The sequence below is a fragment of the Oncorhynchus mykiss genome, chromosome 22, assembly GCF_057628025.1.
Source record: "Oncorhynchus mykiss isolate SJ-2025 chromosome 22, ASM5762802v1, whole genome shotgun sequence".
Lineage (NCBI taxonomy): Eukaryota > Metazoa > Chordata > Actinopteri > Salmoniformes > Salmonidae > Oncorhynchus > Oncorhynchus mykiss.
In genome coordinates this window covers 11,325,483-11,351,778 of record NC_143043.1, presented here as the reverse complement: position 1 = coordinate 11,351,778, position 26,296 = coordinate 11,325,483, and the positions used below count along the sequence as shown (strand labels likewise).

Below are 26,296 nucleotides of genomic sequence, written 5' to 3'. Positions count from 1 at the left end.
TCACTATAGCTTAATTGGATATTGTTGTATGTGTAAGCAATACCTAAGTTAGCTATATAAAGTACCAGAGAGACCATTTACAGTAACTACTGTTCATTATTGCCCAGTAAATAAACACCATCAGCCGACTGAAGATCTAGCTAAGTAGCTACAGAAAGTAATGGAGAAATTTGACCTTTCCGCAGCAGGTAGCTCTGGTCAGGCAGCTTCATCTTATAGCAGGCTGAGGGACTAACTTACTTCCACTAGCTACTACTATCTAACATGAGTATCTAACATGAGTATAGTCAGTAAACAGCAAGTGCAAGCCAACTTTGTTCAGTTGTTGTTCAGTTTGTTCTATTGGCATGCAAACTTCCAAAAAAGTTCTGCATCTCAGCTAACATTAGTATTTTTATCTTCCAGTCATACTCTGTCTAATCTGTGTACTTCCGGGTATAAACAAAACAACCACTTTTATTCAATTTTTGTTTTTTATGTGTTTCCCGTTATTCCATGTCCAATTTTGATACAATAAATTAGAAAAGAATGCAATTTTCTAATTCAGAAACAAAAAATAAATAGAGCAATTTTCAGTTTTTTTTTACTCTCCTTTTTTGACTTGGAAATAAAAAATAACCTAACTAATACAGCCACAGCCCACTTCCTTTCCCTCTAACTGCAATGAAAAGGGACAAAGATGCAACTTTGTATTACAATTTATTTGTAGATTTTCACAATAATGTTTTTTTTTCACTTGAAACATTATTACAAACATAATGAAAATGTACTGTACAACAAAAAAACAATAATTACTGAAATGAAAGCTAGACAGTCAGGGAGCATCGGAAATTCCAAAAACGATGGATAAAGGACTACATTTAGCCAATTTTAGCTTTTTACTGTCAAAATGCCTTTCAAAGCAAAGAGAAATTCTTTCTTGCCACTATATTGTCACGGATCCCTCCGGAACTTTCATTATGCACACCTGTCCCCTATTCCCACTGATTAGTACTTGTATAAGTGTGCCCTTTGGTTTCTATCGGGCTGTCGATTATTGTTCCCGTGTCCACTGGTGGTGCGAGTACCTATGCGTTGGTGCAGCTGTTATGCTGCGTGCTATATACATTGTGTATTATGGGAATCGTCCTGTGGCGTTCAACAGGGTTTACCCTCGCTCTTTTGTTTGGGTTCAGCCCAGTGTTTTTGTATACGTGTTTGTTTTGGGTGTATTAAAAACCCCTATTGTGTATTCCTGCACCTGTCTCCATAATCCTTTATACCAACATGACATATATTGGTTGTGTTACCAGGATCCTAAATTGTAAAACAAGAAAGTTGTACACTCAATATATATACTCCAAACAATTGATTAAGTAGACCTAATAACCAACGTTTTGGTAACTGACTGTGCGACTTGATTTTTATACAGTTCAATCCTTGTTGGTTAGCGCCTCTACAAAACAATGTGTGCGTCAGCTCATGCTTTTTACTAAACAGGATCTTGAATTGGCATCACACATGCTAGACAGGCCAACAGTTTTGAAGTCACACTCCAACAGCACAGTGGCTGACTGTGGAATAAATAGGAGGTTGCTGAGGGGAGGACGGCTCATAATAATGGCTGTAATGGAACAAATGAAATGGTATCAAACACATGGAAACTACGTGTTTGATGTATTTGATACCATTCCACTCATTCCGCTCCAGCCATTACCAGCAGTTAAAGTGCAACCAACCTCCTGTGGTGGAATGAGACTGTCTTGCTGGTGGCAGGCATCAGGCCTTATTGACAACAGATACATGAAGTTACTCTGACATTATCCTGAGATATCAAATCAAACAAACATAAAAATGTTATATACAGGGCCTAGAGTGGGTAGTATAGTTACTCTGGACTCTAGGGCCTGATGGCTTGGGCTGGGATTCAATCTGTAGCGCATTGTAGCGCGCTTGACATTTTAAGGTACTTTCTGATTGAGCCAATATCTGCAGCGTTTACTGTGAATGTGATCTCAGCAAACACGGAACATTGCCTTTAAAAGGCACATTATCGTCAACAGCGCTCTACAACGAGCCTTTGATTGAATCCCGGCCTAGGCCACAGGAAGGACATTCACTCATTCTTCTTCTTCTTCATAGTCTTCTTCGTTCCACAACACTTGCGGAAGCAGACTTTGCAGCATTTAACGGTGACCATGACAACAATGAGAACTATAGTGAGTAGCAGAGTGAACACGTCCAGACTGTGGTACTGGATCCAGTTGAGGTCGTGAGCGGCGGGTCTCAGGTGTTCCGCTCCGCCGTGACGCATCACAAACTCTGACCAGAACACGGCCAGGTCCAGGGGCTCGATGGGACGGTCCTTATGTACCGCTGACAGCTTCAGCATCTTCTCCTTGTAACTGGGGCAGAAGGACAGATGCAACAGGGTTTCCAATCTCCTCATAGACTGGTGCTGAATTCTAATGAGGAACTCAGACGTTTATTTAAATCATGCATTGTTGACAATAATATATTTGCACTGAAACTCAATATGTAGATCTCAAGTTAGGATTTGGTCCCTGTACTGTTTGCACTGCTATATTTTTATCCTAATTGTCCTGTTAATTTGAGCTTGTGCACTAAAATGTGTCTACACCTCAACAATTTATAACTATTTTTACCAGAAAGGTGAAATTTTAACCTATCTTGGAGAATGCAGCATTACTAGTTATTGTTGATGGTCCTCTCATGATAAAAATTACTTTCGAGGATTATGTAGATTCCATTTTGGATTACATGTAGTTACATTTTAAGAGGTTAATAGTTTGTATTTTCAGTGTATAACATGTCCTAGTAACATTATATATAAACGCAACATGTCCTAGTAACATTATATATAAACGCAACATGTCCTTGTAACATTATATATAAACGCAACATGTAAAATGTTGGTCCCAGAAATGTTCCATATGCACAAAAAGCTTTTTTCTCTCAAATTTTGTGCACAAATTTGGTTACATCCCTCTCAGTGAACATTTTGTCTTTGCCAAGATAATCCATCCACTTGGCAGGTGTGGCATATCAAGAAGCTGATTAAACAGCATGATCATTATACAGGTGCACCTTGAGCTGGGGACAATAAAAGGCCACTCTAAAATGTGCAGTTTTATCACACAACACAATGCCTCAATGTCTGAAGTTTTGAGGGAGTGTGCAATTGGCATGCTGACTATAGGAATGTCCACCAGAGCTGTTGCAAGCTAATTTAATGTTAATTTCTCTACCATAAGCCGCCTCCAACGTTGTTTTAGAAAATTTGGCAGTACGTCCAACTTGCCTCACAACCACAGACCATGTGTATGGCGTTGTGTGGGTGAGCGGTTTGCTGATGTCAATGTTTTGAACAGAGTGCCCCATGGTGGTGGTGGGGTTATGCTACGGGCATAAGCTATGGACAACGAACACAATTCCATTTTATCGATTGGCATTTTGAATGCCCAAAAAAATTGTGATGAGATCCTGGGGCCCATTTTCTATTAAAGGTATCTGTGACCAACAGATGCATATCTGTATTCCCAGTCATGTGAAATCCATAGATTAGGCCCTAATTTATTTATTTCAATTGACTAATTTCCTCATATGAACTGTAACTCAGTAAAATCGTAGAAATTGTTGCATGTTGCGTTTATATTTTTGTTCAGTATTCTTCCTTGTATTACGTTAACATGATGTCTGACCTCTTGTCGTTGATGACCTTGTTGAGGGCCTCCACCAGTTTCTCTGAGGTGATATCGAACAAAGTGAGCACTTCCCCGACACCCCTCACCGCCATGCGATGTACGTTGTCACTCTGGTCACCGAACAACGGCAGCATCACCATGGGAACACTGTTACAGATCCCCTCGTAGATACCGTGGGTTCCTCCATGGGTGATGAAGGCCTTGACCTTGGGGTGGCCTAGAACATGGAACATAGAACATTCACCACGAAGAAGAATATGTATTGTTTCTCTTACAAAATGGCAACAACAGTAGCATGTGTTTACTGAGAAGAGTACCCCTCTGTAACTTCTGTAACCCAGGTGGTTTTCATCATAACTATATCATTGTAACATTATCTCTGATGATGAGACGAAACTAACCCAGCAGATCATTCTGAGGAAGCCACTTCATCAATCTGACGTTGTCTGGAGCGTTCTCAGGCACCACTCCTGTGTACCTCCACACCACCTGAAAACAGAGAACAGTTTACTTAGTTTATCAAGTCATATAGAATCATCTGACAATTCTGGATATAGTGGTAAAGATACACCACTTTGTAGTGGAGTATAAATGTGTGTCTGGAGAGTTTTAAGGCATAGCTCCACTGTACACCACACAAACTGAACAACATAGAACAGCAGCTTGCCATGACCCTTGACGTAGTATATGGAGAATATGCAAATCATTGAAACTCCATGTAATTACAGCATTCCTCAGAGTTAAGTACAACGGGGGACAAAGGACTTGTTCTTAGTCTAGATTAGATTCATGGTGGATTGGAGATTAGGCCTATATGCAGCGTTGGGTAGGTAATTTTCTAAATGTAATCCGTTAGTTACTAGTTACCTGTCCAAAATAGTCATCAGTAACGTAACTTTTAGATTACCCAAACTCAGTAACGTAATCTAATTACTTTCAGATTACTTTCCCCTTAAAAAGGCATGAGAAGAAGACAAAAATGAATATTACCAATTGAATGACATCTATTGCAGGATAAATCCGTGTTAGAGTTTTACATAGCTGGCCATAAATGGATGTTGCATTTTACATTACGGGTTGGTTATGTAGGCTTCTTCTAACCCATTGCTTTCTGCTATAGATAATTATACAATTAGGCTGTATTGATTTTGTTTTATTAGGATCTCCATTAGCTGACACCAATGGCTACAGCTAGTCTTACTGGGGTCTGACACATAACGAAAAATACATTACAGTCAAAATATCTTACAATTGACATACTGTACATTAACATGTAGTTTGCGTGTGTGTGCATCTATCAGTTACATATACATGTCAGTACACACAACAAGTAGGTCATATGGGGGAGAGGCCTTTTGACTGGAGGTGTTGCTTTATTTGTTTTTTGATATGGAAGGGAGTTCCCTGCAATCATGGCTCTGTATAATACTGTATATTTTCTTGAATTTGTTCCCGGCCTGGGGACTGGAAAGAGACCCCTGGTGGCATGTCTGGTGTGTTTATCAGTGTTGTATGTAAGTTGACTATGCAAACCATTTATTTCTTATAAAAACAAGAAGTGATGCATTCAGTCTCCTCAACTCTTAGCTAAGAAGGACTGGCATGCATAGTATTGATATTAGCCCCCTGACTATAATGAAGAGTAAAATGTGCCACTCTGTTCTGGGCCAGCTGCAGCTTAATTAGGTCCTTTGCGGCACTTGACCAGACGACTGGACAATAATCAAGATAAGATAAAACTAGAGCCTGCAGGACTTGCTTTGTGTAGTGTGGTGTTAAGAAAGCAGAGCATCTCTTTATCACAGACAGACTTACAACCATTCAATATTTTTTGACCATGACAGTTTAGAATCTAAGGTAACACCAAGTAATTTAGTCTCTTCAACTTGTTCAACAGCCACACCATTCATTACCAGATTCAGCTGAGGTCTAGAACTTAAAGAATTATTTGTACCAAATACAATGGTCTTAGTTTTAGAGATGTTAAGGACCAGTTTAGTACTGGCCCCCCATTCTAAAACTGACTGCAAATCTTTGTTCAGGGTTGCATTAATTTCACTAGCTGTGGTTGCTGACCCATATAGGGCTGAATCACCAGTATACATGGACACACAGGCTGAAATCTAACAGTATAGCTCCCACAATCTTCTTCTTGTGAATTTATTTCAACCTATCATCAGTCAATTGTGTAATTGCAGTGCATGACTAAGCTAACATATGGAATTGTTTTAAGATGGTCATACTATTGATCATTTAGCTATTTGATTTTGAATTTTAGGACCCCATTTGGTATTAAAAATATATATATAAAAATGTGATTTGATAAAATATTGAATTTGGCCTTTACTACTACAGCCCATAGAAACGCATTCATTCATAAATATCAAAAAGACAGTAAAAACATAAATCATAAGGAATAAGGTTTTAAAGTGTCTGTCCTATATCTAGGAGATGTAAGAAAGCTCAGGAAATATGTTGTCAGTTGTTGATATCTACAGAAGACGTAGAGACTGTATACTTAAAGATTGTGTTGGTCAGAAATGGTTAACTGTGGGAAACATTATGTAATAGACAGACAATGGATGCGTTCCAAATAACACCCTATTCCCTATATAGTGAACTACTTTTGACCAGCTGTGGTCAAAAGTAGTGCAATATATGGAATAGGGTGCCATTTGGGCCAGCATCGAGGTGTCTTTACCCTCTGAGGGATCTTGCTGAAGGCATCAAAGAACTGCTTGGCTTTCTCCTCAGGCATCTGAGAGATCATAGAGCCCAGGGTGAAGACCACGAAGCCATCCTCTCCTGACTCATCCACAAACTCCTGCAGGTCCTGTTGAGGCACGGGGGAAGAGTTGGTTTACAAAAACGTTTTACATTTATACTTATCAAAAATATGAAACACAACATGCAACAATTTAAATGATTTTATGAGGAAATCAGTCAACTCAAATAAATTCATTAAGCCCTAATCCCGGGATTTCATGTTACTGGGCGGGGGCGCAGCCATGGTTGGGAGCCACGCCCACCTACCACTTGGGAGCCACGCCCACCCATTGGGTAGCCAATCAGAATTAGTTTTTCCCCACAAAAGGGCTTTATTACAGACATAAATACGCCTAAATTTCATCAGCTGTCCGGGTGGCTGGTCCCAGACGATCCCACAGGTGAAGAAGCCGGATATGGAGGTCCTGGGCTGGCGTGGTTACACGTGGTCTGTGGTTGTGAGGCCGGTTGGATGTACTGCCAAATTCTCTAAAACAACGTTGGAGGCGGCTTATGGTAGAGAAATGAACATTCATTTATCTGGAAACAGCTCTGGTGGACATTTCTGTGGCATTGTACTGTGTGACCAAACTTTACACTTTGGACTGGCCTTTTATTGTCCCCAGCACAATTACTTGTTCCTTATCTTTTATTTCTTATTCTTGATTAGGGGCTTGTAGGTAAGCACTTCACTGTAAGGTCTACACCTATTGTATTCGGTGCATGTGATTTGAAGGTGCAGTACGTCCAACTGGCCTCACAACCACAAATCACAGTAATTGCAAGTAGACCCTTCTCCGAAATATCCGCAGAACCACACACACGATGAACCAAACACACAATGAATTGTGGTCCTTCACTATGCAATGGAATTGTATGTACATACAGGCAGAAAACAAACAGCAACTGCTGTGTGAAACCTCACCTCATGGTGCTCATCAATATTTCACATTGAGCAATATAAACAGACAAGGTATCAAATTATTTAACTCACATAGCAAAAATGTATGTCTAAATTCCACACATCAGTATTAGAACAGTCTTTGGTCTGGTTAGCAAAACATTAACTGAAGGAGGGAGGGTGAAGTTGTGAAAGGATACCATGCCTTGATTACACACCCTGTATTCATAGAAGATAAAGGCATAATCAACCCTACAACAATCACAGCTAACCCCAACCCTTACCCCACAGAACAATCCCTGCAGAGTAGTTTATCTTCCTGTGGTTTGTCGGGTAGGAACTAGAAGGGCCCCTCAGTTCCTCTGTTAGATTATAGTGGGGTGTATAATTGCCACAGTAGTGAATCTATCCCTTGAGGTTTCTGGACCTGGTTCCATATTGGTTGCACAGCTACGCACAGTTGAAGTTGTTTGTTCTAAAACATACTCTTATGAGACTCACTGCTGGAAGTGGAGCTCTTTTACCACAGTTGAAGTTGTTTGTTCTAAAACATACTCTTATGAGACTCACTGCTGGAAGTGGAGCTATTTTACCACAGTTGAAGTTGTTTGTTCTAAAACATACTCTTATGAGACTCACTGCTGGAAGTGGAGCTCTTTTACCACAGTTGAAGTTGTTTGTTCTAAAACATACTCTTATGAGACTCACTGCTGGAAGTGGAGCTCTTGTACCACAGTTGATGTTGTTTGTTCTAAAACATACTCTTATGAGACTCACCGCTGGAAGTGGAGCTATTTTACCACAGTTGAAGTTGTTTGTTCTAAAACATACTCTTATGAGACTCACCGCTGGAAGTGGAGCTATTTTACCACAGTTGAAGTTGTTTGTTCTAAAACATACTCTTATGAGACTCACCGCTGGAAGTGGAGCTATTTTACCACAGTTGAAGTTGTTTGTTCTAAAACATACTCTTATGAGACTCACCGCTGGAAGTGGAGCTATTTTACCACAGTTGATGCCGCCAATGTTGACCATGTTGGGCATCCTGGGTTTGGGATACTCAAAGGAGTAGTCATACCTCAGCAGCCAGATCGCCCCGTGACCCAGAAGTTCCCTGTACGTCATGTCCTTCTCCAGGTACCTGCTGGTCAGCTCGTCAAAGCTGGCAAACATCACCGTACACAGGTAGCTCTCCAGACTGTACATGAGCATGTTCTTAACCCTCCCTAGGAAATCCATGTGGTCAGTGTTGCCGGAGAATAAGCGTGGTACGTAGGATGGGGGAGTGGGGCACTGGGCAGCCTTCTCATCCAGCCCACAGGGGATCCCCCTCGAGAAGTACACCGCTGGGATGTTGAAGGAGCCAGCGATGACGGATCCACAGGGTAGGAAGGGGTCGGTCAGCATCATGTGAAATCTTTCTCCTCTCAGTCGCTTCATCAGGGGCTCGTCATACAGCAGACCCTCACAGCCTTTCACCTGCATGGTGGTGAAGTGAACCAGGTGCTGCACGTTCACAAATATGTCCATTACATCCGGGGCCTTGAGGAATGCAGCGTCCTTCAGTTTGTTGACGTTCTCGTCCAGCTGTGCCTTGCTGTAGGGGACCCTGAAGGTCTCAGTCCTGTAGTAGTCAGAGCCCTGGATGAGGATGGATGTGTCAGGGACCAGCACAACCATCTCATGGCCTCTGGCCGCCAGCTCCTTCACCAGCAGCTTCATGCTCAGCCAGTGGCTCCCGTCTACAGGCATCACCAGGACCTTGTTCCCCTGGACAGGCGCTGGACACAGGGCAAGGCAGCACAGCAGAACCAGCAGTCCCAACCTAAGCCCCTGCCTCAGTCCCAACCCTGGCCCCAACCTCAGCCTCGGCCCCAGCCCTTGCCCCTGCTTAACCACAGGAAAACCCTTCCGCCAGCCCATGCCTCTCTGACTCTCTGCTCAGTTACACAAGCTGTTTTGTGAGAAGGAAACTACCTCCCTGAAGTCTGGCACTGAATGCTACTGAGAGGGGGCTGGACCTCAGACTAAACTGTGTGTGTCTGGGTCTGCCTTTGCAGGCAGGCTGTTATATAACCCCAGTCAGTCCTTTCTGTTGACTAAAGTCTATCAGCAGGCTGAATGGTTATGGTTATTGATGACATGGAGAGGATTAGCTCGCTAGTAATTTCAATGTGACAGCCTTAACATATTAACTGAGTTGGTTCTGGGTGCCGATATTAGCTGCCTATTGACTAGTGACTTTTTGCAAAAGTATAACAGTTATACTTATGATCAGTAAAACATTGTATTAACAAGTACTGAAACGAGAAAAGTAAGCATCACTCATTTAAATGGGTTCTGTAAAAAAAAATAAGAGCAATTTTTTTAACACAACAATCATTGATAATACAGCGTTATACTTTTTTTCCAATAGTCCTCATATTGCTATAGTTGAATTGATGGTTTTCTTAGTTCTACAAAATAAACTGTTGTCTGTTATTCATAAATGTCCCATTGAGTAGCATGACATTAGCTATGTTTACAATAACTTGTCCAGTGATTTGTGACACCTACACATTTTTCAAAAACACGCAAAACCCTACAGTGTTCAATAATAATGTAATGGTTGTTTTCATTACCCATTTAGGCAAATTGCGCATTAATAAATTGGCGACAGCCTGTATGCCCTCCTATAGGAGGTAGGCTACAGAATGCAATAATGTACTCATATGTGCCATATTTTAACAATTCTCATGTGCAAACGTATCGCCAAGGTCCATGCCATGTTGAAACGTCCACTCTTGTAGATCTGAAATAATTGGGATGTTGAAAGTTGCCAGCCAACCAGAAAAGCATGGGGCAGCAATTTAGGCATTCTGGGAAGTCAGGACACAGTCCTGCACAGAAACATAATTTTATAGTTGACATTTTTTATTTAGCATGTAGCAGACATTTAGAATGAAATGAGAAGTGACGCGATATAGTTTCTGATACATCACGTGCCCCGTGTACCTTCAAAATTATTAGGCAATCATAATATATTTTAAAAAGAAAACGTTTCCATGATCATTTGTCGCAATAAAGAAGCTAGACAAAATAAAAATACACTCCTGTCGAATGGATAGGAAATGGATTATATTGCTGCCGTTTCCATTACACATTTTGTGCGACAATTCTTTTGTTGAATAAACCTGGGTCAATGAAGACCTGCTTAATGAAAAACAAAAGTAACGGGAAAGGTCATTACAGAGCACGCAAAATGCAAGTCATAGTTAACCCTTACACCAATAACCCTGCTCTGGGAGGAGTCATGATGGTATTCTAACCATTGAGCTATACCCTAAATCTCAAAGTATTACCTCATATTTCGTGAGGAATCCAGGTTCCATGAATCCATTACCCCTTCAACTCCTCCCACCCAAAACACTGACACGCAATCTTAAACTCTCAGTGGCACGCCAACCTGCATGCACACATACTTTCGCAACCACCGTTGCATGCACAGACGCTCACACACTTTTCACACGTTGATATACACACACACTTCAAAAAAGACCAGTGGCGTGCGAAACAAGCTGCTTTGGAAAACAGACATCCACACCTCCAGTCCGGGGGAGATAACATCAAACATATCATATATAGAAAGGAAGTTCACCTACAGTTATTGACACCACGGTTGATAAAACACCTTCAGCAGAGTGACACAAATACGTTACATTTGTCCTACACTATGGTAATGATTAATATAATATTAGATATCCTTGAACATTCCATCGAAAGAATAATTCTGCATTGAAATAACACTACGTTTTAAGCAATCAACACTTTCAATCACAAATTACTATGCAGTTAACAGTGCTAATCAAAGATTTGGAGGTGAAATTACTGTAATCAACAACAACAATGTAATCCTGAATACAGTCTCACCCACAGAGAGCTTTTCTTCACCACCTCCTATTTGCTCTCTACTCAACAGAAACTGTTGCGGTGATCAACTCACAGTGAAGGTTTCTGATTAAAGAAACTAAATATGAAGTTACTGTACTTCCAGTGATCGGACAGTTTTCTGTTTGTTGTTACCATGTTTGTTTTCCCATCTTCACTGAACAAAAATGTGAACGCAACATGATAAGTGTTTTGGTCCCATATTTCATGAGCTGAAATAAAAGATCACAGAAATGTTCCATATACAAAAAGCTTATTTCTCTCAAATTCTGCGGACAAATTTGTCGACATTCCTGTTAGTGAGCATTTCTCCTTTGCCAAAATAATCCATCCACGTGACAGGTGTGGCATATCAATAATCTGGGTTAAATAGCATAATCATTACACAGGTGCACCTTGTGCTGGGGACAATAAAAGGTCACTCTAAAATGTGCAATTTTGTCACACAACACAATGCCACAGATGTCTTAAGTTTTGAGGGAGTGTACAATTGGCATGCTGACTGCAGGAATGTCCACCAGATAATTTAATATTAATTTCTCTACCATAAGCTGCCTACAACGTCATTTTAGAGAATTTGGCAGTACGTCCAACCAGCCTCACAACCGCAGACCACGTGTAACCACGCCAGCCCAGGACCTCAATATCCAGCTACTTCACCTGGGGGATCGTCTGAGATGAGCCACCCGGACAGCTGATGAAACTGTGGGTTTGCACAACTGAAGAATTTTTCCACCAACTGTCAGAAACCTTCTCAGGGAAGCTCATCTGCATGCTCGTCGTCCTCACCAGGGTCTTGACCTGACTGCAGTTCGGCGTCATAACCGTAACTTGTTGCCAGAAGTTTGCAAATGTTTACTAATAGTGGTGAATCTGCGGCAAACCTTTGGCAACAATAATACTTTTTTCCACTAGTGGCAAACAGTTTGCCAGAGATTTCTTTCTGGCAAACAATTGTCTCAAGGATCTATTTCAATCGGTGGCAAACCTGTGGCAACAATATTTATTGACATAAGTGGCAAACAGTTGACCAGAAGCTATTTCTGGTGAATACACGAGTTCCAAGACCTGTAACCGTTGAGGACCAGTCAGGGGGAAAATGGAAACCAAGCTATCTATCTACCTACCGAAGTTGTCTGATGAGTGTCTAACTTACAGTATTAATTACATTTCCTTATAAACGTAAAAAATGTGTTAGCTAGCACAACAGCTCGGTGAGCAACATTATGAGCTAACGTGAGCTTCACTTTTGCTGAGGGATACCCATCGCCTACCCGTGGTGTTGGAAGAAGCTGCATTGGAAGGAGGATGCATCAACACCCTGGAAAGAGTGATACACTCATGCATAACAGTTTTTTTGAGTGATAAATGAGTGCATTGTTTTCAAGCTTGATAAGGTAAATCATGTATTTATTATTCTCCTACATGTAGCCTATAGAGTGCATTCGGAAACTATTCAGACCCCTTGAACCTGATGAACATCTCTGGAGAGACCAGAAAATAGCTGTACAGCGACGCTCTCCATCCAACCTAACAGAGCTTGAGAGGATCTGCAGAGAAGAATGGGAGAAACTCTCCAAATACAGGTGTGCCAAGCTTGTAAAGTCATACTCAAGAAGACTAGAAGCTGTAATCGGTGCCAAAGTTGCTCCAACAAAGTACTGAGTAAAGGGTCTGAATACTTATGTAAATATGATAATTCTGTTGATTATTTTTATTACCTTTGCAAAAATGTCTAAAAAAACATTTTTGCTTGGTCATTATGGGACATTGTGTCTAGATTGATGAGAGGGAAAAATTATTTAATCAATTTTAGAATAAGGCTGTAATGTGACAATGTGGAAAAAGGGAAGGGGTCTGAATAATTTCAGAATATTCTTTGTAACAATTAGATTAGATTTTTTTATTAGATTTTCCATTGCTTTATACTAGTAGCTAGCTCATCTTCATCATATGTTGTTCCTTCTCTCTTTCTTTCTAGAGGCAATCAGTTACAAGGCAAAAAGACAGATTGAGGACTTCAATTCAACTGAGGACAGAGAAATATGTGCATCAGGTCAAGGCTTCTAGCATGCGTTGCTGTGAGTTAACAATAATTAATTTTGGAAAATGAATATGAATTGCCTTATTATAGGCATAACTAGGGTTGCAGATGGAGGGTATATTACTGGAAACTTTCTAAGTTTATCAGTAAACCCCCAGAATTTGGGTATTTTACAAGGATTTGATGTAATCTACCACTTGACATGGCCCTCTTGGGTACTTCAGATTATCGCAGATGTCTGTAATTATCTCTGGCCCTCTGTGTGGCCTTATCCCATATAAAATATAGGGAAAAAAAGATTTTAAAATAAAAAATAGAATGACAAACTGCAAAACATGATCCTAAATATAACCCATCAACTTAGTGAACACCATAGGTGTTTAATGGGAGAGTTTCAGCATCAAATAAATCCTATACATTTTTTTACACATTTTTATGTATTTTACTATGTCATTATGTATTTGTTTGTCAATGTTTTGGTGTAAAACTGGTATCAGTTGTGAAAAAGTTAAGTTGGAAGAGTTGCAGAGTTAATTGAAAATAATGCCATTGTTGATTAGTTGTTAGGCTATTTTCTCTTGAACCATAAAGTCTATCGGTTAGAAACGAAGATTTGCCAAAGTAAGATATTTACATTTTGACTCCATCCAAACAGATTGACAGGAGATTGTAGGAGAATTTCCATGACATCATGTAGGATTTTCAAGTATCTATATTGTTTTCTTAGATGTAGGGAGCATGATTACTATGGGGTTATTCATTAGACATGTGTAAGCATAACGTAGGCTGGATCCATGTGAATGTATAAAGCTGGACCAAATATAAGGCTAACTGTTAGACATGTAAAAACAGAATGTGAGCAAAATCTATGTGAATGTGCTAAGCTGGAACAACATAGACCTGACCGTCTTGGGCCATGTCTGTTCTTGCGAAGGCTACTGGACACGTATATGGGTTAATCATTCATAGCCAACATAGGCCTGAACTTGCGAAGGCCAGCGACTGTGTACTTTAGTTAATCAATTATAGAACCACAAGCCATGTGTATGTATTGGGGAGACATGTTACATACTGGAAATATATGTTTTTATTAATCAAGTACTATTAGAAATGCACTTATAGTAGGAACATATATATATGCAATAAATTTATTATTTTTTGTATTAGAACTGTGGTGTCGACACCAATATAATCTAAACTTGAGCAAGATAAGTCAGATGTGGGCGTTAACAGAAAGATAAGGGTGGCGCAAGGCCAAGGGGTGTTAATCATTTACATAGAGATGAGTGACTATATATGTTATGCAAGTGTGGAAAGGTATAAAAGCTGAGTACTGAGACTGGAGAAATCAGTTCTTCCATGGAATTGCGTGGCTTCTGTTACTTTTGTAATAAAGTCTAATTGAATTTACAAGTATATCTGAGAAATATTTGATTCAATATTTCCACGACAAGATCTGACTGTAGTTTTTTTGTATTGCTTTTCTTGTTTTATTTTCCAATCACGAAAATGATTGTGGTCCCTGAAGGATCTACAGTGGCAAGAAAAAGTATGTGAACCCTTTGGAATTACCTGGATTTCTGTATAAATTGGTCATCAAATTTGATCTGATCTTCATCTAAGTCACAACAATAGACAATCATAGTGTGCTTAAACTAATAACACACAAACGACTGTATTTGTCTTGTCTATATTGAATACATCATTTAAACATTCACAGTGTAGGTTGGGAAAAGTATGTGAACCCCATAAGCTAATGACTAGAGTCAGCTAACCTGGAGTCCAATCAATGAGATGAGATCGGCGATGTTTAAAAAAAAATAATGATGTTCTTAGGAGTGGATCAGCTTCCTATTGCGGAAAGATTGCTGTTTCCATCAATGTAATTGTCTTCATCATTTCCAATCCCCCATATATTTCTGGGGTAAATATATATATCCATATACATACATATACATACCCATACATATATATGCATACATAAACATTAATACATATATACATACACATACCCATATAGATATACATATATTATTTTAGAATATACCTTTATTATTCCCCGCAAACCCTACCACCCTTCCCCCAATTGGAGTAAACTAATAAACAATAACACTTAGGCTTCTACCTTCAGTTTACACACCTTAAACACATTTTACAGACAATCTATTTTACAATAGTTATATTTTGTTGGTTTTTAGTCCTTCCTCTATTTCTGATGTCCATCCAGTTTGATTTCTATTTGTAACTGTGCCATTTCACAACATTTCTGAACCTATAAACATTTTACAGACCGCGTATGTTTTACATTGGTTACCTTGTTATTAGTCCCACCCTTCAGCTCCATTCAACCCCTCCCATCTATCTCTCAACACCATCCAGTCCCACCCTTCAGCTCCATTCAACCCCTCCCATCTATCTCTCAACACCATCCATTTTGGATTTCTATTTGCCATATATTTTTCAACTGTGCTGTGATGCTTCACAAAAGTACTGAACCTTTCTCTTCTCATAGCTCATGTAAATTAAAGAGAAACATTTTTGCTAAAAATAATTATCATATTATTGATTGATTGACTATGGCTTTTCAAATCACCCAGTATTGCTATCTGCAGCGTTAGTTCTAGGCAAATGTTGCAATTTTTCAGCCATTCCTGGACCTGTGACCAAAAACGAGCTACATATGGACAATACCAAAATAAATGATCTAATGACTCTGCCTCCTTTGATAGGCTAATTGACATCATTTGAGTCAATTGGAGGTGTACCTGTGGATGTATTGTTCGACATCATGGGAAAATCAAAAGAAATCAGCCAAGACCTCAGACAAAAAATTGTAGACCTCCACAAGTCTGGTTCATCCTTGGAAGCAATTTCCAAATGCCTGAAGGGACCACGTTCATCTGTATAAACAATAGTACGCAAGTATAAACACCATGGGACCACGCAGCCATCAGACCGCTCAGGAAGGAGATATTTGGTCATAACAAGGGATGTTATGCATGGCGGCAAAAGAACACAGCGTTCCAAGAAAAACACTTGCTACCCACAGTAAAATTTGGTGGGGGTTCCATCATGCTGTGTGGCTGTGTGGCCAGTGCCAGTACTGGGAATCTTGTTAAAGTTGAGGTTCGCAGTATCAGCAGATTCTTGGGAATAATGTTGAAGAATCAGTCACAACGTTGAAGTTAGACCGGGGCTGGATATTTCAACAAGACAACGCCCCAAAACACAGCTCAAAATCTACCCCGGGCATTTATGCAGAGGAACAAGTACAATGTTCTGGAATGGCCATCCCAGTCCCCAGACCTGAATATCATTAAGAATCTGTGGGATGATTTGAAGCGGGCTGTCCATGCTCGGCAACCATCACACCCAACTGAACTGGGGATGTTTTGTAAGGAGGAATGGTCCAAAATACCTTCATCCAGAATCCAGACACTCATTAGAGGCTATGGGAAGCATCTAGAGGCTGTTATTTTAGCAAAAGGAGGCTCTTCTAAATATTGATGTGATTTTTCTATTGGGGTGCCCAAATTTATGCACTTGTCTAATTTTGTTTTTATGCATATTGCACATTTTCTGTTAATCCAATAAACCTCATTTTACTACTGAAATATTACTGTGTACATCAGTAATTTGATAGATCAAAATTAAATTGCTGATCCAAACACCCAATTATTTATAAATGGAAATCATGGAAATTGTCAGGGGTGGCCAAACTTTTTCATACGACTGTAACTGTACCATGACATTCACATTGCTACTAAGTAAACCTCCAATTGGTCCCCACTATTCCAACCGCTAAAAGCCCTCCTCATCCCGAGTTGGGTTGTCATTCCAATGCCCGGCAGACCACCCCTGACCTCCCGTATCCCATAGTCCTGAAAAGACTGGGACGCATCCTTCGAAAAGAGCACACAGTGCCATTTACAGAACAGAAGTAGGCCAACTGCCAAATGCATTTCCATCACCCTCACCTTGATTTATATTATATATATCCATCAAAATATATATATATATATATATTTTAAATCCTGTTTCTTATTTTCCATAATTAGCTATTAATATATGTAATAATGTAAGCAATTTATGCAAAGGATTTTACCTCTCACCAGTCTCGCCATTACCAAAACTACATTATTGCAAGCAATTATTATATTAGAAAACAATTATTGTGAATCCTCCTATATTGGCCAACATCTTTTACTCTCTCGCAACAGTTGTGGGACACTCAACCCCTTTCCCCCACACAACCATAGGCTCACATTCTCAACAGTTGCACTATTCCAGAGCCCAACTCAAGAAAGGTCTTGATTTACGAATGCATATAGTTGCAGATGTATGAGAAGGCCTGCAAAACTGTGCAAAACAATGGGCAGAAATGGGGAGATTTTATTAACCAGATGATGAAGGTCAAATGTACCCCTTTCCCCTGAAACACCCACAACACTTGGAGATTTGAGATGTTGGTTAGAGATGCCTTGCCCTATAAAAAACACTCACATAATTTGAGTTTGCTATTCACAAGAAGCATTGCCTGATGTGAACCACGCCTTGAACAAAAGAGATCTCAGAAGACTTAAGATTAAGAATTGTTGACTTGCATAAAGCTGGAAAGGGTTACAAAAGTATCTCTAAAAGCCTTGATGTTCATCAGTCCACGGTAAGACACATTGTCTATAAATGGAGAAAGTTCTCCACTGTTGCTAGGAGTGGCCGTCCTGCAAAGATAACTGAAAGAGCACAGCACAGAATGCTCAATGAGGTTAAGAAGAATCATAGAGTGTCAGCTAAATACTTACAGAAATCTCTGGAAGATGCTAACATCTCTGTTGACGAGTCTACGATATGTAAAACACTAAACAAGAATGGTGTTCATAGGAGGACACCACGGAAGAAGCCACTGCTGTCCCAAAAAAACATTGCTGCATGTCTGAAGTTTGCAAAAGTGCACCTGCATGTTCCACAGCACTACTGGCAAAATATTATGTGGACAGATGAAACTACAGTTGCATTGTTTGGAAGGAACACACAACACTATGTGTGGAGAAGACAAGGCACAGCACCTCAACTTCAAAACCTTATCCCAACTGTAAAGTATGGTGGAGGGAGCATCATGGTTTGGGACTGCTTTGCTGCATCAGGGCCTGGACAGCTTGCTATTAACGATGGAAAAAATGTATTCCCAAGTTTATCAAGACATTTTGCAGGAGAATGTCAGGCTATCTGTCCGCCAATTGAAGCTCAACAGAAGTTGGGTGATACAACAGGACAACGACCCAAAACAACAGAATGGCTTCAACAGAAGAAAATACGCCTTCTAGAGTGACCCAGTCAAAGTCCTGACCTCAACCCGATTGAGATGCTGTGGCATGACCTTGAAAGCAGTTCACACCAGACATCCCAAGAATATTGTTGAACTGAAACAGTTTTGTAAAGAGGAATGGTCAAAAATTCCTCCTGATCGTTATGCAGGTCTGATCCGCAACTACAGAAAACGTTCCGTTTTTAAATCCAAGGGTTCACATACTTTTCCCACCCTGCACTGTGAATGTTTACACGGTGTGTTCAATAAAGACACAAACACGTATAATTATTTGTGTTATTAGTTTAAGCAGACTGTGTTTTGACCTAGATGAAGATCAGATCAAATTTTATGACCAATTTATGCAGAAATCCAGGTATTGCCAAAGGGTTCACATACTTTCTTGCAACTATATATAAGATACCCCTTTCTTCTTCCTTCATGTTTTCTTTCTAATATTCCAACACCACTCTTTGAGAGCTTACTATGCCCTCTATTGGTGGAATTGTACATTGACGCACAAATACATGAGAGATATGAAAAAATCTAAAAAATATGCACATCCAACTTATCAGGAGCAGGACAGAAGAACGTATCAAAGAAAAAAGGAAAGCCCGTAACTGGTATGGTCCCAATGTGATTCAATAAGACACACAAAAAAGACAACGATTCGATCCAAGTTGGCTCTTTACAGGTCAAACACCACTGTGAAACACACCCACTTAAATAACATCTCGAGGCATTTACATTGGGTCAATTGAATACATCCAGTCAATTGAATACATACGATACATTAAAGTCACATTAAATATTGCAGACATATAGACATATGGAAAAAATCATGAACACAAGTAATATAGGTGTGCAATAAATATTAAAACACGTGAGACAAATGCATCAATAATTTTGCATACAATATTATATAGGGGAAACATTTTTAAAGCCGACCCCTGAGAGCAGGACACATTTGATTAAACCACATGGTGGTATTGAAGACACACCCAGATCTAGTTTGATCATGGCTATATCTAATTATTTTTAAAAAATGAATTAACCTTTATTTAACTAGGCATGTCAGTTAAGAACAAATTCTTATTTACAATGACGGCCTACCCCGGCCAATTCCTAACCCGGACGACACTGGGACAATTTTGTGCCTATGGGACTGCTGCGCCACTGAGGAGCTCAACGGTTCATACACTCTAAAAATAAAAGGTTCCTGGAGTACCCTTTAGGGGTTTTTCAAATTGAAGAACCCCTAAAGGAACCCCTATAGGAACCCCTATAAGTTCTTAGAAGAACCCTTTTCTTCATCAAAGAACCCCTTTTAATGGATCCTCAAAGAACCTTTTGAAGAACCGGTTGGGGTTCATTTTTGAACTGCCCCCCGTTATTATTTTTATTCATGACAATAATACGCATAACAATAACAACAATAAAACAATATTTTAGTTCTCAGTGTTTATTAGTATTTTAGTGGAAAAGCAGAATTCAAAAATCCAAATATGAGGTTAACTCCCAGCAGAGCCCCAAGTCCAATGGGTATATACTCTGGCGTGTTGATGTTAATGTGTGGATGTTCTCTGTATCCATAGCCAGAATGATTTTGCAGTGATGGTGATCGAACAGGTTTCCTGTTTTATTCATCAGAGGTGTAGGGAGGGTGAAGTCTGTGAATCCCAAAAATGTTCATTATACAGATGATTAACAAAATATCCACATGACAGTATTCATACCTTGGTTTTTGTGGTGAATGAAACAGTAATGTGGAAAAACCATGGGGTTCACAAAAGCTTCAGCTTTTTGAAAGTATTTTCGTGGAAGAAGTTTAAAACGTTTTAATAAGTAAAGCGGTGAAATGTAGTCAAAGTTCAATATATTAAAATATCTGGTCTGATTACTTGGATAGACTATATCAACCCTTATTACTTTGCACTGTGGGGCAGTTAGATCACATATTTAATAACAAATAACTACACTAAGACTTCACTCATAAGGAATTAGAAAAGTTTTAGGCTATCATTTGGGGAGAGAAATATGAAATACAGTATGATGGTGCATCCAGTGGAAGAAGTTTAAACGTTTGTTGTGTTGAACAAATGTTATGGTAGTTGAAGTAGAGATACATTACTTGAGCGAAGTAGCGAAATATAGTCCAAGTTAAAGGTTGAGTAAGTTAGAATTTTGTCCGCAAATTCACTCATATTTCTATCATATGTAAATCAAATCAAAGTTTATTTGTCACGTGCACCGAATACAACAGGTGTCGACCTTACAGTGAAATGCTTACTTACAGGCTCTAACCAGCAGTGCAAAAAAAAGGTATTAGGTGAACAGTTTATGATTAGTGAATGCCATAACGTAGTTATTTTGTGGGGCAGTTAAATCACATATTTCAGCACAAATTACTACACTCAGACTACCACCACAGAATACGTCAACTGTAATAATAGAGTACAGAAGACAAGGAGGCATTGGTGAAGTTATACATATATAAAACATGTTCATGAAGTCTTCTCTGGGCTGGAGAGGATAAGTGGAAGAGGGACCCACTGGCAAGAGAAGGGCAGCCCTTCCCTCAGAGCACCTATGCCCGCAAGGGGACACACAGTCAATACATCTTTCATTATTCCAAATGCAAATAACAGATTGTTTTTTTTATCATGAACATGTGTTGACCATACAAAACGCAATTCTGCTTTCACAAAACATCGCATTTTCCTCATGGTATTCCGCGACCGTTTTCTCAACTCTTTACAGCAGCCGCCATTAAACGTTAATTTACAAACACACTCAACTGTAGTTTAGACATAATATTAGAGTTGTGTAGCCTATTCAGTTGAATCAGTATGTCTTTATTTACTCCACACAAATGTTTGAAATCAAAACAAGGTAGTTAGAATATGTAAGATATCTAGAGTTGTGCTTTGCCTTCAGCAACCACACCTAATAATAATATGAGAGAAAATCCAGAGTTGCGCTTTACTTTCAGCATAATGTATAATATATATATGTATATATATATATATATATATATATATATATATATATATATATATATATATAGTATATGTATAATATATATATATACAGTGCCTTGCGAAAGTATTCGGCCCCCTTGAACTTTGCGACCTTTTGCCACATTTCAGGCTTCAAACATAAAGATATAAAACTGTATTTTTTTGTGAAGAATCAACAACAAGTGGGACACAATCATGAAGTGGAACAACATTTATTGGATATTTCAAACTTTTTTAACAAATCAAAAACTGAAAAATTGGGTGTGCAAAATTATTCAGCCCCCTTAAGTTAATACTTTGTAGCGCCACCTTTTGCTGCGATTACAGCTGTAAGTCGCTTGGGGTATGTCTCTGTCAGTTTTGCACATCGAGAGACTGAATTTTTTTTATGTGTATATGTGTATGTGTATATGTGTGTGTGTGATAGAGACAAGTACAGCCACACAACATCTAAAAAGACATACACCGACAAATGATCTATGCATCCAAACAAGACCACATGCATCTATAGAGATAGAACAGTTATGTGCCATTAGCTAGGTTTCCATACAATTGGCAACAGATTTTCAGGCGAATAATCTAAAATCTTTATAAAAACAATATTTGCATTTTCCCACCAGAGATGTGTTTCCATCAAATTGACTTGTTGGGGATAAAAGGCTGTGCATGATGACATTAGCATGCCAATAGAATAAACTCAACAACTTTTTTTTGCTGCCCCCACATGATATAGTAATGATAAAAGTGTACACCACTGAAAGTAGAGACTGGGTAGAGACTCGTAGGGTGTTTAACATAATTTTGGTGGGTGCTATGCTGGCCGTAAGGTTCCAAGGCCACAATAAAACTAAATTATGAATGAGAATGTCATGGTACTTTTAGTGCCATATTGGAGAATAGTTTGCCTCACTATGGCTCTGCCCCTACCTACATACAGTATACTCAGTGTAATATTTATGTTGCTGCTAATGGGTTTAAGATTGAGATTGAGCCTAGTCCTCGACTTAAAAGCTAGAACAATGGAGATAATTCATTGAAAGGGTTTTTTAGTCTAGGACAAGGCTTAATCTCTGTCAGGGAAATCTGTCCTTAGTGTACTCAGTTGTTTTCTAGACATGTCCTGCTGCAATGTATATATTGTTGCATATGATTGTATCTGTTTTTGCCATGTTACGGTTGTTTTTCTTAGCTCTTGAGAGTATAGGTTCCTTGTACTAACACTACATTTAACATGTTCGAGTACAGATACATTTATAATAGACTAGGGTGGCAAAGGGTCAGAAACCTTCCGGTAAATGTCTGGGATTTTTCCAGACATTTTCCATTAAGCCCACGGAATTTTGAGAAATATGCTTAAATTCATCAAAACAATTAGCTTATAACAGGGAACCTTTTTTATTGTGGGATACACATAAGGCAATCCTAGGTCTTGTGGCATATTTTGGTTTAACTGTCCCCAATTCAATGGAATTGCAACCCTCTGCATGCACAGTGCATTCTTCCATCACATGAACAGCTGATGATCAAGATCTTGCACAAGGAATGAGATGCTATTGAGCCCACACTACTACACTGTCTGAGCCAAGGACTACATTCTTTCTGGTAAGTTTTGATTACAATACTGGGTGGGGTGAATATATTTTATACAACATACATGATTTTTTGTTAACGAGTAAATAGTAGCCTACAGAAAGGTGAGATTAAATCATTTCTAACTTGTTAACAATTTCTGGTAGTTAAGTTTTTGCTACCATGTGGGTTTTAGCTTGCTTGAGCCTGCTAACTAGATTCCAAGATGGCGTAGCAGTGCGGATGTGTTTGCCGTTGTCTCGTGTAAATTTGATGTTTTTTCCGTCTTTTTGTAAATATTCAATCTCTTTCAACCTTCTGGCAACCCGCCTCACCCAATGTGATATGGATCTGCTATTTTTAGACTTTAAAGCTAGAACCTACATCAGAAGCTAGCCATCAGAAGCTAACCAGCTAATTAGCTACTAGCTATTGAGTCATTATTAGCCACTGCTAGCGGCCTTTACCTTTAGCTCAGACTCCAGACGCTTTTAGCCTGGATAATACCTGCCAGTCTGCACAGTGTGATATTAACCCTGAGCGTATTGGACTGCTTTTCTCCACTCGGCTACACAGCTGATGCCTCCCGGACTCTTCACTAACACGGCTAGAAGCCACTACATCACCGGATTCCTGCCGTAAGCTCTGGACATTTGCATCGGATAATCGCAGCTAGCTAGTGGCTACCAAGTGGCTATAGTGGCTAATGCACTTGTCCCAAAGCTAGCACCAGTTAGCCGCGAACCTAGCGGCTTCCCTGTTTCATCTATTGCTGTTCACTGGACACTATGATCACTTGGCTACATAGCTGACACCTGATGGACTGTTCATTAATCACGCTACTCCATTTTGTTTATTTTGTTTATCTGTCAGCCCCAGCCTCGAACTCAGGCCCTGTGTGTAGTTAACTGACCCTCTCTGCCCATTTGTCGCCATTTTACCTGTTGTTGTTGTCTTAAGCTGATTAGCTGTTGTTGTCTTACCTGTTGTTATCTTAGCTAGCTCTTCCAATCAACACCTGTGATTGCCTCGCTTTATGTCTCTCTCTAATGTCAATATGACTTGTATACAGTTGTTTATGGTAGTTATCATTGTTTTATTTTACTGCGAAACCCCTAGTCCCACTCAATATGCCTCAGCTCTTTTTTCCCACCTCCTACACATGCGGTGACCTCACCTAGCATAACTAGTGCCTCCAGAGATGCAACCTCTCTTATCGTCACTCAATGCCTAGGTTAACCTACACTGTAACCGCACCCTACCATACCCCTGTCTTTACATTATGCCCTGAATCTATCCTACCATGCCCAGAAATCTGCTCCTTTTATTCTCTGTCCCCAATGAACTGGACAACCAGTTTTGATAGCCTTTAGCCGTACCCTCAACCTACTCCTCCTCTGTTCCCTGGGTGATGTAGAGGTTAACCCAGGCCCTGTGTGTCCCCAGGCGCTCTCATTTGTTGACTTCTGTAACTGTAAAATTCTTGGTTTCATGCATGTTAACATCAGAAGCCTCCTTCCTAAGTTTGCGTTATTCACTGCTTTAGCACACTCCGCCAACCCTGATGTCCTTGCCGTGTCTGGATCCTGGCTTAGAAAGGCCACCAAAAGTTGAGATTTCCATCCCCAACTACAACATTTTCCATCAAAATAGAACTGCTAAAGGGGGAGGAGATAGCCTGCAAAATTCTGTCATACTTTCCAGGTCTATGCCCAAACAGTTCGAGCTTCTAATTTTAAAAATACATCTCTCCAGAAATAAGTCTCTCACTGTTGCCACCTGTCATAGACCCCCCTCAGCTCCCAGCTGTGCCCTGGACACCATATGTGAATTGATTGCCACCCATCTATCTTCATAGTTTGTTCTGTTAGATGACCTATACTGGGATATGCTTAACACCCTGGCCGTCATTCAATCTAAACTAGATGCCCTCAATCTCACACAAATTATCAAGGAACCCGACAGGTACAACCATAAATCCGTAAACATGGGCACCCTCATAGATATTATCCTGACCAACTTGCCCTCCAAATACACCTCTGCTGTTTTCAATCAGGATCTCAGTGATCACTGCCTCATTGCCTGCATCCGTTATGGTTCCGCAGTCAAACGACCACCCCTCATCACTGTCAAACACTCCCTAAAACACTTCTGCGAGCAGGCCTTTCTAAATCAACCTGGCCCGGGTATCCTGGAAGGATATTGACCTCATTCAGTCAGTAGAGGATGCCTGGTTGTTCTTTAAAAGTAACTTCCTCACCATCTTAAATAAGCGTTCCCCCTTCAAAAAATGTAGAACTAAGAACAGATAGCCCTTGGTTCACTCCAGACCTGACTGCCCTCCAAACGCACAAAAACACCCTGTGGCGTACTGCACTAGCATCGAATAGTCTCCGCGATTTGCAACTTTTCAGAGAAGTCAGGAACCAATGCACACAGTCAGTTAGGAAAACAAAGTCTAGCTTTTTCAAGCAGAAATTTGCATCCTGTAGCTCTAACTCCAAAAAGTTTTGGGACACTGTAAAGTCCACGGAAAATAAGAGCACCTCCTCCCAGCTGCCCACTGCACTGAGGCTAGGAAACACTGTCACCACCGATAAATCCACAATAATCGCGAATTTCAATAAGCATTTCTACGGCTGGCCATGCTTTCCTCCTGGCTACCCCAACCCCAGCCAACAGTTCCACACCCCCCACAGCACGACTCCATTTTGTTCCTTCCAGCCTACAGACAGAAACTAAAACAGGAAGCTCCCGCGCTCAGGTCTGTTCAATGCTGGTCCGACCAATCGGATTCCACGCTTCAAGACTGCTTCGATCACATGGATTGGGATATGTTTCGCATTGCGCCCAACAACAACATTGACGAATACGCTGATTCGGTGAGCGAGATCATTAGAAAGTGCATTGGCGATGTCTTACCACAGCAACTATTAAAACATTCCCAAACCAGAAACCGTGGATTGATGGCAGCATTCGCGCAAAACTGAAAGCGCGAACCACCGCTTTTAACCAGAGCAAGTGTAACGGTTTTCTTGGTGAAGGAGAGTCGGACCAAAA

At 40.0% G+C, this 26,296-nt stretch overlaps 1 protein-coding gene across 1 annotated transcript; it reads right to left on the bottom strand.

The window, feature by feature from the left end:
* Nucleotides 1–682: 682 nt before the first annotated feature.
* On the bottom strand, nt 683–10,765 carry LOC110501343 (UDP-glucuronosyltransferase). The gene is made up of 5 exons (XM_036958650.2): nt 8,356–10,765; nt 6,406–6,537; nt 4,106–4,193; nt 3,702–3,921; nt 683–2,384 (listed from the first exon to the last, which is right to left on the bottom strand). Exons 1-5 carry the CDS (start codon nt 9,292–9,294, stop codon nt 2,096–2,098), a joined length of 1,668 nt encoding a protein of 555 aa, XP_036814545.2. The 5' UTR covers nt 9,295–10,765; the 3' UTR covers nt 683–2,095.
* Between the last annotated feature and the right edge of the window lie 15,531 nt (nt 10,766–26,296).